Raw genomic sequence first — 15,023 nt, 5'->3', positions numbered from 1 at the left:
GCAGCTAAATATGCAATGCACGGAAAATAGGTTTGGAAGATTACTAATGTGAACTTTGTTGCAGAACATCCCTTGCTATGTTAGGAAGTATATCAACAAGTCTACTGGTAATGCCTTGACTGTTGAGTCTGGGAACAGGGGTGTTTACAGTTTTCTGCTGGACAAGATGGACAAGAAGACTCGTATTTTCGGTCCTGACTACAAGAAATTCCTCACTGATTATGATATGCATCTGAATGAGAAGATAAATTTTGATATCATAGAGGAAGAAGAAAATGTGTTTGTTACTGCACTAGACATTGAAGATTACCCCAAGGAATTATTCAAAGGTAATTTGCTGTCACTTTTTTGTTCATCTGTTCTTTGTGTTTAACAAACTGCTCTTTTTCTCATGGATTTTTCTCTCATTGTTTTTTCCTGCAGAAGTTTTTACTTTTGAAGGAGATGCTAAATCCATCTTTATCTCAAAAACTGTTGAACTTAAAAATTCTGAGATCATCAATATCAACAGCCGTGTTTACGACCGTGGTCTGGGCCTTGGCGGTGTTTTTGTACATCGCCTATCTACATATGATGTTGCTTCCAATGCACTGGTAATTTCCTTGATATATGTTTTATTCTGTTCATTTTTGAATGATTGTCTTTTTGATGTGGTTTTTTTTTATTATATCACAGCGTATCCCGAAGACTATTGTATTTGTTCTTGACGTTTGTCCTAGTGGTGATATCTACTTTCTGAGGGGTGAGGATGATGATGACAGCCATGCTGTCTACTACACATCCGTTGATGGCAGAATCAGGTTTAAGTCGGGTTGGATTGACTTCTGTGTTAAGAATAACTTGGTGGCTGGCCTGTTAGTCCTGTGTTTGTTCTTTAAGATGGAGGGCATGCTTTTTATGTCTGTTGATGTGATCGAGAATGTGATCGAGTGATTACTTCACGTACTTTGTTATATATTTCCAGTAAGATGTAGGGGTTTAAGTTTCAGACGATGAACCTACTGCACTACTCGAACCTACTGTTTGTAAAGTGGTGGATATGTTCACTCTGGTGTATGTTGTGCTAATCTATGTAATCGTCGCGACTATTTGAACTACCTCTCTCTTTTTATGTGAAATTGTATGTTCTTTTCTGAACTTCAATAATCATGGAAGGATTACTGTGTTTATTATGTTTTTATGAGTGATTTGTACTGAACTATGTTCTCTTTTTATGAGTCAATTAACTCAATTCTTCTAAAGCTGATTTGGTTGGAGATGGCCCATTAGTCAAATCTAGATTGGGCTGTCAAATGAGATAGTTGTTCCTGTTTTATATGTACCACCTGAACTAGCCTAATAGGCCTAATTGGATGGAGTTGGCCCATTAGTCAAGTCTAGATTGGGCTGTTGTCTGCTGCGAGTGTTGTAGCTGTCAAATGAGATATTTGTTGTTGTTAACTGAGAGATTTGTTGCTGTCAAGTATCACATAAGATAACAATCCACCATACTGCCAACACGCCGTCTTTATTTTATATTATCAGAGGTTTTCCCCCATTTCCACTGGAAAAAACCTTATCAATTATGTACAAAACCTCTGCAACACAACTGAGCAATACCTGTTTTCTCTTTTTTTTGCCCTGAAGCAAAACTGACAATACATTTCCTATAATCAAACGCTTACTTTGGCAAAATCTTTGTCACTACATCATGCTAACAGGCTAGAGCAACAGCAGCAAATAGAACATGCTTACCTAGCATCCAAGCACACAACAGGGCCAAGCATGCACAACACATAAGCATATGTAGTAAGCACAACATACACATGCTTAAACACTAAGCATACTTAATTAGAAACATAGTTCAACACAGCATTAACCAAGTTTCAACACCATAAGTACGACAGAGTTTAACATAAACACACAACTAAAGGAACATGATAGCAGGTAGGCATCAGGTAGGCAGCAGTCGGCGGCAGTAGGCAGCAGGTCGGCGGCATCCTCCGCATGCTCCTACCGCTCGGGGGCGTACTTCTTGAGGAAGAGGCCGTAGGCGGCATGCTTGGCCCTGATGTGTGCGGGTGTCTGCCCGCTGCCAACACCAGTGTAGGTGGCATGCTGGTACATGCCGAGGAAGTCCGTCGGCATTTCCTTGCGGCTGCACCAGGGGCACTTGAACCTCCCTGGGCCAAGAAGGTAGCGAATCTCCCCAGACCTAAGCCTGCGGAGAACATGCCTACTCTTCACGTCCCTATCCTCCCGGTCAGAACAGACTTCATCCGAAGGATCCTCCTGTTAAATGAAGTAAATTAGGTTAATTAGCTGCTATGGTGTATGATACGTCTCCGACGTATCGATAATTTCTTATGTTCCATGCCACATTAGTGATGTTATCTACATGTTTTATGCACACTTTATGTCATATTCGTGCATTTTCTGGAACTAACCTATTAACAAGATGCCGAAGTGCCGATTCTTTGTTTTCTGCTGTTTTTGGTTTCAGAAATCCTAGTAAGGAAATATTCTCGGAATTGGACGAAATCAAAGCCCAGGGGCCTATTTTCTCACGAAGCTTCCAGAAGTCCGAAGTAGAGACGAAGAGGGGCCACGGAGGGGCCACACCCTAGGGCGGCGCGGCCCCCCCTTGGCCGCGCGGCCCTGTGGTGTGGGGCCCCCGTGCCGCCTCTTGACCTGCCCTTTCGCCTATAAAAAGTCTCCGTGACGAAAACCCCAGTACCGAGAACCACGATACGGAAAACCTTCCAGAGACGCCGCCACCGCCGATCCCATCTCGGGGGATCCAGGAGATCGCCTCCGGCACCCTGCCGGAGAGGGGAATCATCTCCCGGAGGACTCTACGCCGCCATGGTCGCCTCCGGTGTGATGTGTGAGTAGTCTACCCCTGGACTATGGGTCCATAGCAGTAGCTAGATGGTTGTCTTCTCCCCATTGTGCTATCATTGTCGGATCTTGTGAGCTGCCTAACATGATCAAGATCATCTATCTGTAATTCTATATGTTGCGTTTGTTGGGATCCGATGAATAGAGAATACTTGTTATGTTGATTATCAAAGCTATGCTTATGTGTTGTTTATGATCTTGCATGCTCTCCGTTATTAGTAGATGCTCTGGCCAAGTTGATGCTAGTAACTCCAAGAGGGAGTATTTATGCTCGATAGTGGGTTCATGCCTCTGTGAATCTGGAGGAGTGACAAGAACCACTAAGGTTATGGATGTGCTGTTGCCACTAGGGATAAAACATTAGTGCTATGTTCAAGGATGTAGTCACTAGTTACATTACGCGCAATACTTAATGCAATTGTCTCGTTGTTAGCAACTTAATACCGGAGGGGTTCGGATGATAACCTGAAGGTGGACTTTTTAGGCATAGATGCAGTTGGATGACGGTCTATGTACTTTGTCGTAATGCCCAATTAAATCTCACTATACTCATCATGATATGTATGTGCATGGTCATGCTCTCTTTATTTGTCAATTGCCCAACTGTAATTTGTTCACCCAACATGCTGTTCATCTTATGGGAGAGACACCTCTAGTGAATTGTGGACCCCGGTCCAATTCTCTTTACTGAAATACAATCTACTGCAATACTGTTCTACTGTTTTCTGCAAACAATCATCTTCCACACAATACGGTTAATCCTTTGTTACAGCAAGCCGGTGAGATTGACAACCTCACTGTTTCGTTGGGGCAAAGTACTTTGGTTGTGTTGTGCAGGTTCCACGTTGGCGCCGGAATCTCTGGTGTTGCGCCGCACTACATCCCGCCGCCATCAACCTTCAACGTGCTTCTTGACTCCTCCTGGTTCGATAAACCTTGGTTTCTTTCTGAGGGAAAACTTGCTGCTGTGCGCATCATACCTTCCTCTTGGGGTTGCCCAACGAACGTGTGAAATACACGCCATCAAGCATATTTTCTCGGCGCCGTTGTCGGGAGATCAAGACACGCTGCAAGGGGAGTCTCCACTTCTCAATCTCTTTACTTTGTTTTTGTCTTGCTTAGTTTTATTTACTACTTTGTTTGCTGCACTAAATCAAAATACAAAAAAATTTAGTTGCTAGTTTTACTTTACTTGCTATCTTGTTTGCTATATCAAAAACACAAAAAAATTAGTTTACTTGCATTTACTTTATCTAGTTTGCTTTATTTACTGTTGCTAAAATGGCCAACGCTGAAAACACTAAGTTGTGTGACTTCACAACCACAAATAATAATGATTTCTTATGCACACCTATTGCTCCACCTGCTACTACAGCAGAATTCTTTGAAATTAAACCTGCTTTATCGAATCTTGTTATGCGAGAGCAATTTTATGGTTTTAGTTCCGATGATGCTGCTGCCCATCTTAATAATTTTGTTGAACTATGTGAAATGCAAAAATATAAAGATGTAGATGGTGATATTATTAAACTAAAATTGTTCCCTTTCTCATTAAGAGGAAGAGCTAAAGATTGGTTGCTATCTCTGCCTAAGAATAGTATCGATTCATGGACTAAATGCAAAGATGCTTTTATTGGTAGATATTATCCCCCTGCTAAAATTATATCTTTGAGGAGTAGCATAATGAATTTTAAACAATTAGATACTGAACATGTTGCTCAAGCTTGGGAAAGAATGAAATCTCTGGTTAAAAATTGCCCAACCCATGGACTGACTACTTGGATGATCATCCAAACCTTCTATGCAGGACTAAATTTTTCTTCACGGAATTTATTGGATTCAGCTGCTGGAGGTACCTTTATGTCCATCACTCTTGGTGAAGCAACAAAGCTTCTTGATAATATGATGATCAACTACTCTGAATGGCACACGGAAAGAGCTCCACAAGGTAAGAAGGTAAATTCGTCGAAGAAACCTCTTCCTTGAGTGATAAGATCGATGCTATTATGTCTATGCTTGTGAATGATAGGACTAATATTGATCCTAATAATGTTCCATTAGCTTCATTGGTTGCACAAGAAGAACATGTTGATGTAAACTTCATTAAAAATAATAATTTCAACAACAATGCTTACCGGAACAATTCTAGTAACAACTATAGGCCATATCCTTATAATAATGGCAACGGCTATGGTAATTCTTATGGGAATTCTTACAACAATAATAGGAGTTCACTCCCTGGACTTGAAGCCATGCTTAAGGAATTTATTAGTACACAAACTGCTTTTAACAAATCTGTTGAAGAAAAGCTTGGGAAAATTGATATACTTGCTTCTAAAGTTGATAGTCTTGCTGCTGATGTTGATCTTTTGAAATCGAAAGTTATGACTAATGAGAATCATCATAATAAAATTACTACTACAGCAAATGCCATTCAAGTTAGAATTAATGAGAATATAAGATTAATGGCTGAAGCTGCGTGCTAGGTGGGATAGAGAAGAAAATGAAAAACTAGCTAAAGAGAAGAATATAGCTAAAGTTTGGACTATTACCACCACTAGTAATGCTAATGCTACACATGTTGCTGCACCTCCTACTCATACTAATAAAAGAATTGGTGTTAGCAATGTTTCCACTTCGAATGCAAAGCGCGAAAAACTGCTGAAATTGCTAAAACTGCTGAAACTGCCTGTGATAAAGCTGCTGAAATTTTTTCCAACATTGGGGATGATGATCCCATTGCTTTAGATTATAATGGTTTGAATTTTGATGATTGCCACATCTCTGAAGTTATAAAGTTCTTGCAAAAACTTGCTAAAAGTCCTAATGCTAGTGCTATAAATTTGGCTTTCACGCATCATATTACAAATGCTCTCATAAAAGCTAGAGAAGAGAAACTAGAGCGTGAAGCCTCTATTCCTAAAAAGTTAGAGGATGGTTGGGAGCCCATCATTAAGATGAAGATTAAAGATTTTGATTGTAATGCTTTATGTGATCTTGGTGCAAGTATCTCTGTTATGCCTAAGAAAATTTATAATATGCTTGACTTGCCACCGCTGAAAAATTGTTATTTGGATGATAATCTTGCTGATCATTCTACAAAGAAACCTTTGGGTAAAGTTGATAATGTTCGCATTACCATTAACAATAACCTGGTTCCCGTTGATTTTGTTGTCTTGGATATTGAATACAATGCATCTTGCCCCATTATATTGGGAAGACCTTTTCTTCGAACTGTTGGTGCTATCATTGATATGAAGGAAGGTAATATAAAATATCAATTTCCTCTCAAGAAAGGTATGGAACACTTCCCTAGAAAGAGAATGAAGGTACCTTTTGATTCTATTATGAGAACAAATTATGATGTTAACACTTCATCTCTTGATAATACTTGATACACACTTTCTGCGCCTAGCTGAAAGGCGTTAAAGAAAAGCGCTTATGGGAGACAACCCATGTTTTTACCTACAGTACTTTGTTTTTATTTTGTGTCTTGGAAGTTGTTTACTACTGTAGCAACCTCTCCTTATCTTAGTTTTGTGTTTTGCTGTGCCAAGTTAAGCCGTTGATAGAAAAGTAAGTACTAGATTTGGATTACTGCACAGTTCCAGATTTCTTTGCTGTCACGAATCTGGGTCCACCTCCCTGTAGGTAACTCAGAAAATTAAGCCAATTTACGTGCATGATCCTCAGATATGTACGCAACTGTCATTCAATTTGAGCATTTTCATTTGAGCAAGTCTGGTGCCATTTTAAAATTCGTCAATACGAACTGTTCTGTTTTGACAGATTCTGCCTTTTATTTCGCATTGCCTCTTTCGCTATGTTGGATGAATTTCTTTGATCCACTAATGTCCAGTAGCATTATGCAATGTCCAGAAGTGTTAAGAATGATTGTGTCACCTCTGAATATGTCAATTTATAATGTGCACTAACCCTCTAATGAGTTGTTTCGAGTTTGGTGTGGAGGAAGTTTTCAAGGATCAAGAGAGGAGTATGATGCAACATGATCAAGGAGAGTGAAAGCTCTAAGCTTGGGGATGCACCCGGTGGTTCACCCCTGCATATATCAAGAAGACTCAAGCGTCTAAGCTTGGGGATGCCCAAGGCATCCCCTTCTTCATCGACAACATTATCAGGTTCCTCCTGAAACTATATTTTTATTCCATCACATCTTATGTGCTTTTTCTTGGAGCGTCGGTTTGTTTTTGTTTTTTGTTTTGTTTGAATAAAATGGATCCTAGCATTCACTTTATGGGAGAGAGACACGCTCCGCTGTAGCATATGGACAAGTATGTCCTTGGTTTCTACTCATAGTATTCATGGCGAAGTTTCTCCTTCGTTAAATTGTTATATGGTTGGAATTGGAAAATGATACATGTAGTAATTGCTATAAATGTCTTGGGTAATGTGATACTTGGCAATTGTTGTGCTCATGATTAAGCTCTTGCATCATATGCTTTGCACCCATTAATGAAGAAATACATAGAGCATGCTAAAATTTGGTTTGCATATTTGGTTTCTCTAAGGTCTAGATAATTTCTAGTATTGAGTTTGAACAACAAGGAAGACGGTGTAGAGTCTTATAATGTTTTCAATATGTCTTTTATGTGAGTTTTGCTGCACCGGTTCATCCTTGTGTTTGTTTCAAATAAGCCTTGCTAGCCTAAACCTTGTATCGAGAGGGAATACTTCTCATGCATCCAAAATACTTGAGCCAACCACTATGCCATTTGTGTCCACCATACCTACCTACTACATGGTATTTTCCGCCATTCCAAAGTAAATTGCTTGAGTGCTACCTTTAAAATTCCATCATTCACCTTTGCAATATATAGCTCATGGGACAAATAGCTTTAAACTATTGTGGTATTGAATATGTAATTATGCACTTTATCTCTTATTAAGTTGCTTGTTGTGCGATAACCATGTTTACTGGGGACGCCATCAACTACTCTTTGTTGAATATCATGTGAGTTGCTATGCATGTTCTGCCTTGTCTGAAGTAAGAGAGATCTACCACCATATGGTTAAGCATGCATATGTTAGAGAAGAACATTGGGCCGCTAACTAAAGCCATGCTCCATGGTGGAAGTTTCAGTTTTGGACAACAATCCTCAAATCTCAAATGAGAAAATTATTAATTGTTGTTATATGCTTATGCATAAAAGAGGAGTCCATTATCTGTTGTCTATGTTGTCCCGGTATGGATGTCTAAGTTGAAGAATAATCAATAGCGAGAAATCCAATGCGAGCTTTCTCCTTAGACCTTTGTACAGGTGGCATAGAGGTACCCCTTTGTGACACTTGGTAAAAACAATGCATTGTGATGATCCGGTAGTCCAAGCTAATTAGGACAAGGTGCGGGCACTATTAGTATACTATGCATGAGGCTTGCAACTTGTAAGATATAATTTACATGATACATATGCTTTATTACTACCGTTGACAAAATTGTTTCATGTTTTCAAAATCAAAGCTCTAGCACAAATATAGCAATCGATGCTTTTCCTCTATGGAGGACCATTCTTTTACTTTCAATGTTGAATCAGTTCACCTATTTCTCTCCATCTCAAGAAGCAAACACTTGTGTGAACTATGCATTGATTCCTACATACTTGCTTATTGCACTTATTATATTACTCTATGTTGACAATATCCATGAGATATACATGTTACAAGTTGAAAGCAACCGCTGAAACTTAATCTTCTTTTGTGTTGCTTCAATACCTTTACTTTGAATTATTGCTTTATGAGTTAACTCTTATGCAAGACTTATTGATGCTTGTCTTGAAGTGCTATTCATGAAAAGTCTTTGCTTTATGATTCACTTGTTTACTCATGTCATATACATTGTTTTGATCGCTGCATTCACTACATATGCTTTACAAATAGTATGATCAAGATTATGATGGCATGTCACTCCAGTAAATTATACGTGTTATCGTTTTACTGCTCGGGACGAGCAGAACTAAGCTTGGGGATGCTGATACGTCTCCGACGTATCGATAATTTCTTATGTTCCATGCCACATTATTGATGTTATCTACATGTTTTATGCACACTTTATGTCATATTCGTGCATTTTACGGAACTAACCTATTAACAAGATGCCGAAGTGCCGCTTGTCAAGTTTTCTGCTGTTGTTGGTTTCAGAAATCCTAGTAAGGAAATATTCTCGGAATTGGACTAAATCAAAGACCAGGGGCCTATTTTCTCAAGAAGCTTACAGAAGTCCGAAGTAGAGACGAAGAGGGGCCACGGATGGGCCACACCCTAGGGAGGCGCGGCACCCCCCTAGGACGCGCGGCCCCGTGGTGTGGGGCCCCGTGCCGCCTCTTGACCTGCCCTTTCGCCTATAAAAAGTCTCCGTGACGAAAACCCCAGTACCGAGAACCACGATACGGAAAACCTTCCGGAGACGCCGCCGCCGCCGATCCCATCTCGGGGATCCAGAGATCGCCTCCGGCACCTGCCGGAGAGGGGAATCATCTCCGGAGGACTCTACGCCGCCATGGTCGCCTCCGGTGTGATGTGTGAGTAGTCTACCCCTGGACTATGGGTCCATAGCAGTAGCTAGATGGTTGTCTTCTCCCCATTGTGCTATCATTGTCGGATCTTGTGAGCTGCCTAACATGATCAAGATCATCTATCTGTAATTCTATATGTTGCGTTTGTTGGGATCCGATGAATAGAGAATACTTGTTATGTTGATTATCAAAGCTATGCTTATGTGTTGTTTATGATCTTGCATGCTCTCCGTTATTAGTAGATGCTCTGGCCAAGTTGATGCTAGTAACTCCAAGAGGGAGTATTTATGCTCGATAGTGGGTTCATGCCTCTGTGAATCTGGAGGAGTGACAAGAACCACTAAGGTTATGGATGTGCTGTTGCCACTAGGGATAAAACATTAGTGCTATGTTCAAGGATGTAGTCACTAGTTACATTACGCGCAATACTTAATGCAATTGTCTGTTGTTAGCAACTTAATACTGGAGGGGGTTCGGATGATAACCTGAAGGTGGACTTTTTAGGCATAGATGCAGTTGGATGACGGTCTATGTACTTTGTCGTAATGCCCAATTAAATCTCACTATACTCATCATGATATGTATGTGCATGGTCATGCTCTCTTTATTTGTCAATTGCCCAACTGTAATTTGTTCACCCAACATGCTGTTCGTCTTATGGGAGAGACACCTCTAGTGAACTGTGGACCCCGGTCCAATTCTCTTTACTGAAATACAATCTACTGTTCTACTGTTTTCTGCAAACAATCATCTTCCACACAATACGGTTAATCCTTTGTTACAGCAAGCCGGTGAGATTGACAACCTCACTGTTTCGTTGGGGCAAAGTACTTTGGTTGTGTTGTGCAGGTTCCACGTTGGCGCCGGAATCTCTGGTGTTGCGCCGCACTACATCCCGCCGCCATCAACCTTCAACGTGCTTCTTGGCTCCTCCTGGTTCGATAAACCTTGGTTTCTTTCTGAGGGAAAACTTGCTGCTGTGCGCATCATACCTTCCTCTTGGGGTTGCCCAACGAACGTGTGAAATACACGCCATCAGTGTACAAACAATGTAATGACTATAAATAGAAAAGGAATGAAAACAATGCAAAGTATTTATTTGTATAAATGCACATTAGTTAGTAACTATACATACCATATCTAATTTAAAGCTTGCATAAATAAGTAAATCAATAATGCAAATTAGTTATTAACTGTAGATAGCATCTGCAATTTAAAACTTGTATAAATAAGACATTATAGCAATAGTGTGAATTAACCAGTTAACAAATGTTGTTCGAATTGATGGAAATAAGTGTTAAATTAATATGACAAGCATCTCTTAATCACACGGTTAAATAAAAGTTTAACACATTCATACAAATTACTAACCAGGATTTAAGCTCCATTTGAAACACACAATTATGTAATTCAAGTAAACAACATGAAACAGGAAGTCAAGATGGGCACATATAACCCTATAATATGTTGTAAATTTGTAACCTAAGCATGTAATGCTACATTTCTGAGGAATACGAGGATTGATACCTGGTTAGCCTCGGTTTTACTCCAATTTTCTTATACACACAAGCAGCTAAGCAAACAATGTACCAAACACAAACAAGCAGCTAAGCCAGTGGCGGATCTCCCATTCTGGCAAGGTCTAGCCTATGCAATAGCTAGCATTGGCAATTAATACTAATAGACTATTACTTGAGCAGATTTTATGCTAGAACTAGCGCTTAATCTTGGCTTGTGTTATCAATTTTTCCTCTAAGCTATCATCTTCACCACACCATAATCTTGGCTCGTCCTCCGCTACTGAGCTAAGCAGTACTGGAGTAGCAAGCAGCTAAGCAAGAGCTAATCAAATTAGCATAGCATCAATGCGTTGAGCAAGGAGCAGAGAAACACAGGCAACCGCTCTGAACCATGGCCTGATTGAGAAACCATGACCATGATGCTTTGTTTTCTTTGCCAACAACCCCAAATGTGCAAAAAAATGGATATATTGGCGCAAGTAAAGGTAGATCCAGAGTTCACTAAAAATATTTTGCTACAGTTCTTATGATTTACATTTCATGTTATGATAATATTACTTTTGTTGGATATGTAGATGAGGTTTCTTTACCCTCCTCGATTGGAAAAGTATATATTAAAAACAATTGGAGAACGATGGAGGCAACATAAGTCAAATCTGAAATCACTCTATTTTGATGCAACCAAGAGTATGGAAGCAAACAACACCAATGTTCCAAGGGGTGTGATTAAAGATCATTGAATTTCTCTTGTTACTAATTGGATGAGCCAAAAGGCACAGGTACATATGGACGACTTGTCAGATTACCATTTACATCTTGCTTAGTTTCTCTAGGGAATTATGCAAATGCATGTGCTTAGGCCACAATCGAAGCGGAAGGCAACCGCTCTGAACCATGGCCTGATTGAGAAACCATGACCATGATGCCCTGTTTTCTTTGCCAACAACCCCAAATGTGCAAAAAAAATGGTATGTAAAGCAAAAAAAAAAGGTTGAGAGGTTGAGAAATTTACCTCGGACGGGTCGGCGGAGTCGAATTCTTCGAAGGTGGGCACGTCGTCGGGGCTGTTGATCTTGAGCCCCGCCGCCTTCCTCTCCTGCCTCTCTCGGGTCTTCTGGTTCTTCTTCTTCCGTCGCCGCATCTGCGCCTCCGTCTCGTGCGCACGCTTCTTGCTCGCCGGTGCAGCCACCGGCCAGCCGTATCTTGCTGTCTGGCCCCAACCGGAGCTCAGATCTGGGGCAGCTCCGGCCGCCGATGGTGCCGCCAACTGCGTGTCGTCAACCGCCGCCTCCTTGCCCTTCCACTCCTTCCCCTTCCCCCTCTCCATGGACGAGCGAGCACGAGCGAGAGCGAGCTGTTCTTGACCTAGGGTTTTTTCCCGATTTGGGGATTGCTTTGGATGGATGCGCTGAAGTGTGAAGAGGACAGGGGAGAAAAGCGTTATATATCTCGGCGGTTCCGCGTGGCCGCGCGTGGACACGTAGGCGTATAATACATTTCGGTATGGGTCATATACGGGCTTGTACGTGGGCTGATACGAACCCAGCCAAACCCGAAGTACACAGGAAATGACGATCTTGCCCCCAGATCCGAAGCGGTATGAACGAATCCTAACCATCCATGTGTTCTCGCGTTTGGCTAGTTTGTGGTGGGTGCGTACGGAAGAAAAAACGCTATTCTGATAACTTCATCTCAAATCATGGTGGCGAAGGATTCTTGCAAGTAACAAAATAACACACTAGTTGTTTTCACACCCTAAACTTGGTGGCGATGATCATGACATGTTAATGGATAATAAGACGACCAAGAAATCATAGATAATAAGACAAAAAGGAAAAGAAAACACGAAGAAACAACAATTAATACATGCCTCTATATTCGTAAGACAAATTAGTACTACCCCGTTCTAAAATAAGTGTCGAGATTTGTCTAGATTTATCTGTATCTACAAAGTAAAACATGTCCAGCGAATCTAGATAAAGTTGTGGCATTTATTTTGGCATGAAGGGATGTATATAATATGTGAATGATAAATGGCATGACCAAGAGGTGCAGGGCATGTATTTAGGACACATCAACCGACGAGCTAAGTGGACGACTGCCCAATAGCATCACCAACATGGGTCGAGAACTCGAGATGCGATTGTAGCTATGTCGCTTAGCACCATGTAACATAGCGAGGAAAGCATGATGAGTGTATAATTCCCCCAGGGGTTGCTCCCATCTTTTAAAAGATACACTCATAGTATTTCCCGCGCAAAATGAGTGCCAAGCATGGAAACAGTCTAAGTTCATGCGCCTTGACAAGCTTGCCGCAACATCACAATGTGTCTCGAGAGGCTAGAAAGGGGAGCATAGCGCATTGTGCCTTGGCAGAGCTTGACAGAAGTAATTCTCCTATCACAGAGGATTCTTTGATGGGGGAAAGGAAGAACTCGATAAGATCGCAGTGAGAGGTGAAATCAGAGAAGAACATAAATAAAAGGTGCTCAGCCGAATCAAAAGAAAAATGCAAACTGAATCAAACTTTAAGTTATATTAGAATATAATTGACTTTAAAAACATCTAATTTGTTATGTAAAGTTTTAGGGTGGTTGGAATTTTTAATAACCATCCACTTACCTTGATCTGACGGTGATAAATAGACGGAACCAAACTAGCGGAACCTTAAATATATTTTGCAAAGATTATAAAAGATAAATGTCCTTTTGAACGGCCGAAACATCTGATTAGTCTACACAAATCTTAAAGCAACAAATAATTCATCATATACGCACACATTTTAAAGATGCCAACGAGTCTCTCACAAAACAAAATTACTCCAACTCATGTCTCATACTCTCTCACTCTCTCAATTATCCATCGCACTAGTAGAAAAACGCTCATCTATACCGGTTCCAGAGGGCCATTCGTACCGGTTTTGCAACCGGTACAAATTATTCGGCACTAAAGCCCCCCCCTCTTTCGTACCGGTTGCTTACGAACCGGTATAAAACGGGCCTCCACGTGGGCCACCAGGAGAGCTCAGGGCTAAGGATCTTTGGTACCGGTTGGTAATACGAACCGGTACCAAAGGTTCCCCCCGCGGCAGGGAATTTTCCCAAATCTCTGCCGCGGCAGAGAATTGGCTTTTTAGGGTTTTGGAGAGGTTTAGGGATATCGGTTTGATTCATATCGCGTCGATGCACCAGAAACGCGTTTGGGTTTAGGTAGTACATGAAGATCAAGATGATGCATAGCAAGTTGGTGCATATAATATAACACACATGTTATTGCATGAGATCGCAAATTAAGTAGCACTATGCATGAAGATCGATCTTCATGCATAGTGGTGCTCTCCGAGGCGTACTCTATATATGTCTATTACATGTAGCATAGTGGTACTCTTCGAGTCAACGATATATGTAACATGTACATCTTCATTCATTGTGGTGCTCTGCGAGTGGTGGTATGACGTCCCGAAGGAAAAATCCCGCCAATTCCTCGCCTATTGCTATGAAGCGGTCATCAATTGAGAGCTTGTTCCGCTTTCTTGCCAACTATAAAAGAATAAGATACAAATGAATACATGAAACAACTATTACTGAAACTCAGCACAACTTATGATAACAAAACAAATTTGTGAAGATTGTTTTTGTACCTCTTTATTTCTTTCATTATTCGTTCTCTCGTTGACAATTCTGCGGATGTACTCGCAAACGAAGAATCCACAGAGATCGGTCCCCGGAGGTTGTTGCGGGCATTTCTTTACAAGAATATAATTCAATCAAACAATAGTCAAGTATGATAATTGAAAGGTGTGTGGACCTAGGTAGTACTACTTACTTTCGCACGCCATCGCAGCTTCGGTGGCCATTCACGGACGTATCTTCCTTGATGAAAGTTTGCCATACGCTGCTCGACAAAAGAAAAAGCATAAAAGAGTCATCAATTAGTTCAAAGCAGGAAATTAACGAAACAAACCGATAAGAATTAAAATTACCTTCGAGCATTAAAAAACAAGACACGTATAGATCCTTTTCTTTGCTTAGTGAGTCCAAGACTTCAACTTCTCCAATTTCCAAATTGATGACGAGAAGAATAAAGTGAAACC

At 40.8% G+C, this 15,023-nt stretch overlaps 1 protein-coding gene and 1 long non-coding RNA gene across 2 annotated transcripts; both read right to left on the bottom strand.

Annotated features, from left to right (window-relative positions):
* Positions 1-1,992: 1,992 nt before the first annotated feature.
* On the bottom strand, positions 1,993-12,257 carry LOC139830187 (uncharacterized). Its single transcript, XM_071818187.1, has 2 exons — positions 11,943-12,257; positions 1,993-2,271 (listed from the first exon to the last, which is right to left on the bottom strand). The coding sequence occupies exons 1-2, from the start codon at positions 12,255-12,257 to the stop codon at positions 1,993-1,995; spliced, it is 594 nt and encodes a 197-aa protein (XP_071674288.1).
* Positions 12,258-13,803: 1,546 nt separating this feature from the next.
* Positions 13,804-14,792, bottom strand: LOC127295719 (uncharacterized). The gene is made up of 3 exons (XR_011756851.1): positions 14,756-14,792; positions 14,571-14,675; positions 13,804-14,469 (listed from the first exon to the last, which is right to left on the bottom strand). It is a non-coding gene; the product is annotated as an uncharacterized lncRNA (long non-coding RNA).
* Positions 14,793-15,023: the final 231 nt, after the last annotated feature.

The sequence above is a fragment of the Lolium perenne genome, chromosome 4 (assembly GCF_019359855.2).
Source record: "Lolium perenne isolate Kyuss_39 chromosome 4, Kyuss_2.0, whole genome shotgun sequence".
Taxonomy (NCBI): domain Eukaryota; kingdom Viridiplantae; phylum Streptophyta; class Magnoliopsida; order Poales; family Poaceae; genus Lolium; species Lolium perenne.
The sequence above is the reverse complement of the archived record's forward strand: the minus strand, read 5'-3'. Positions and strand labels throughout refer to the sequence as shown.

Excerpts from the sequence above, each read along its gene's own strand:
- LOC139830187 (XM_071818187.1), bottom strand. The coding sequence starts at position 12,257 with ATGGAGAGGGGGAAGGGGAAGGAGTGGAAGGGCAAGGAGGCGGCGGTT. Across the intron at positions 2,272-11,942 it reads ACTCCGCCGACCCGTCCGAG|GAGGATCCTTCGGATGAAGT; the intron begins GTAAATTTCTCA and ends TTCATTTAACAG.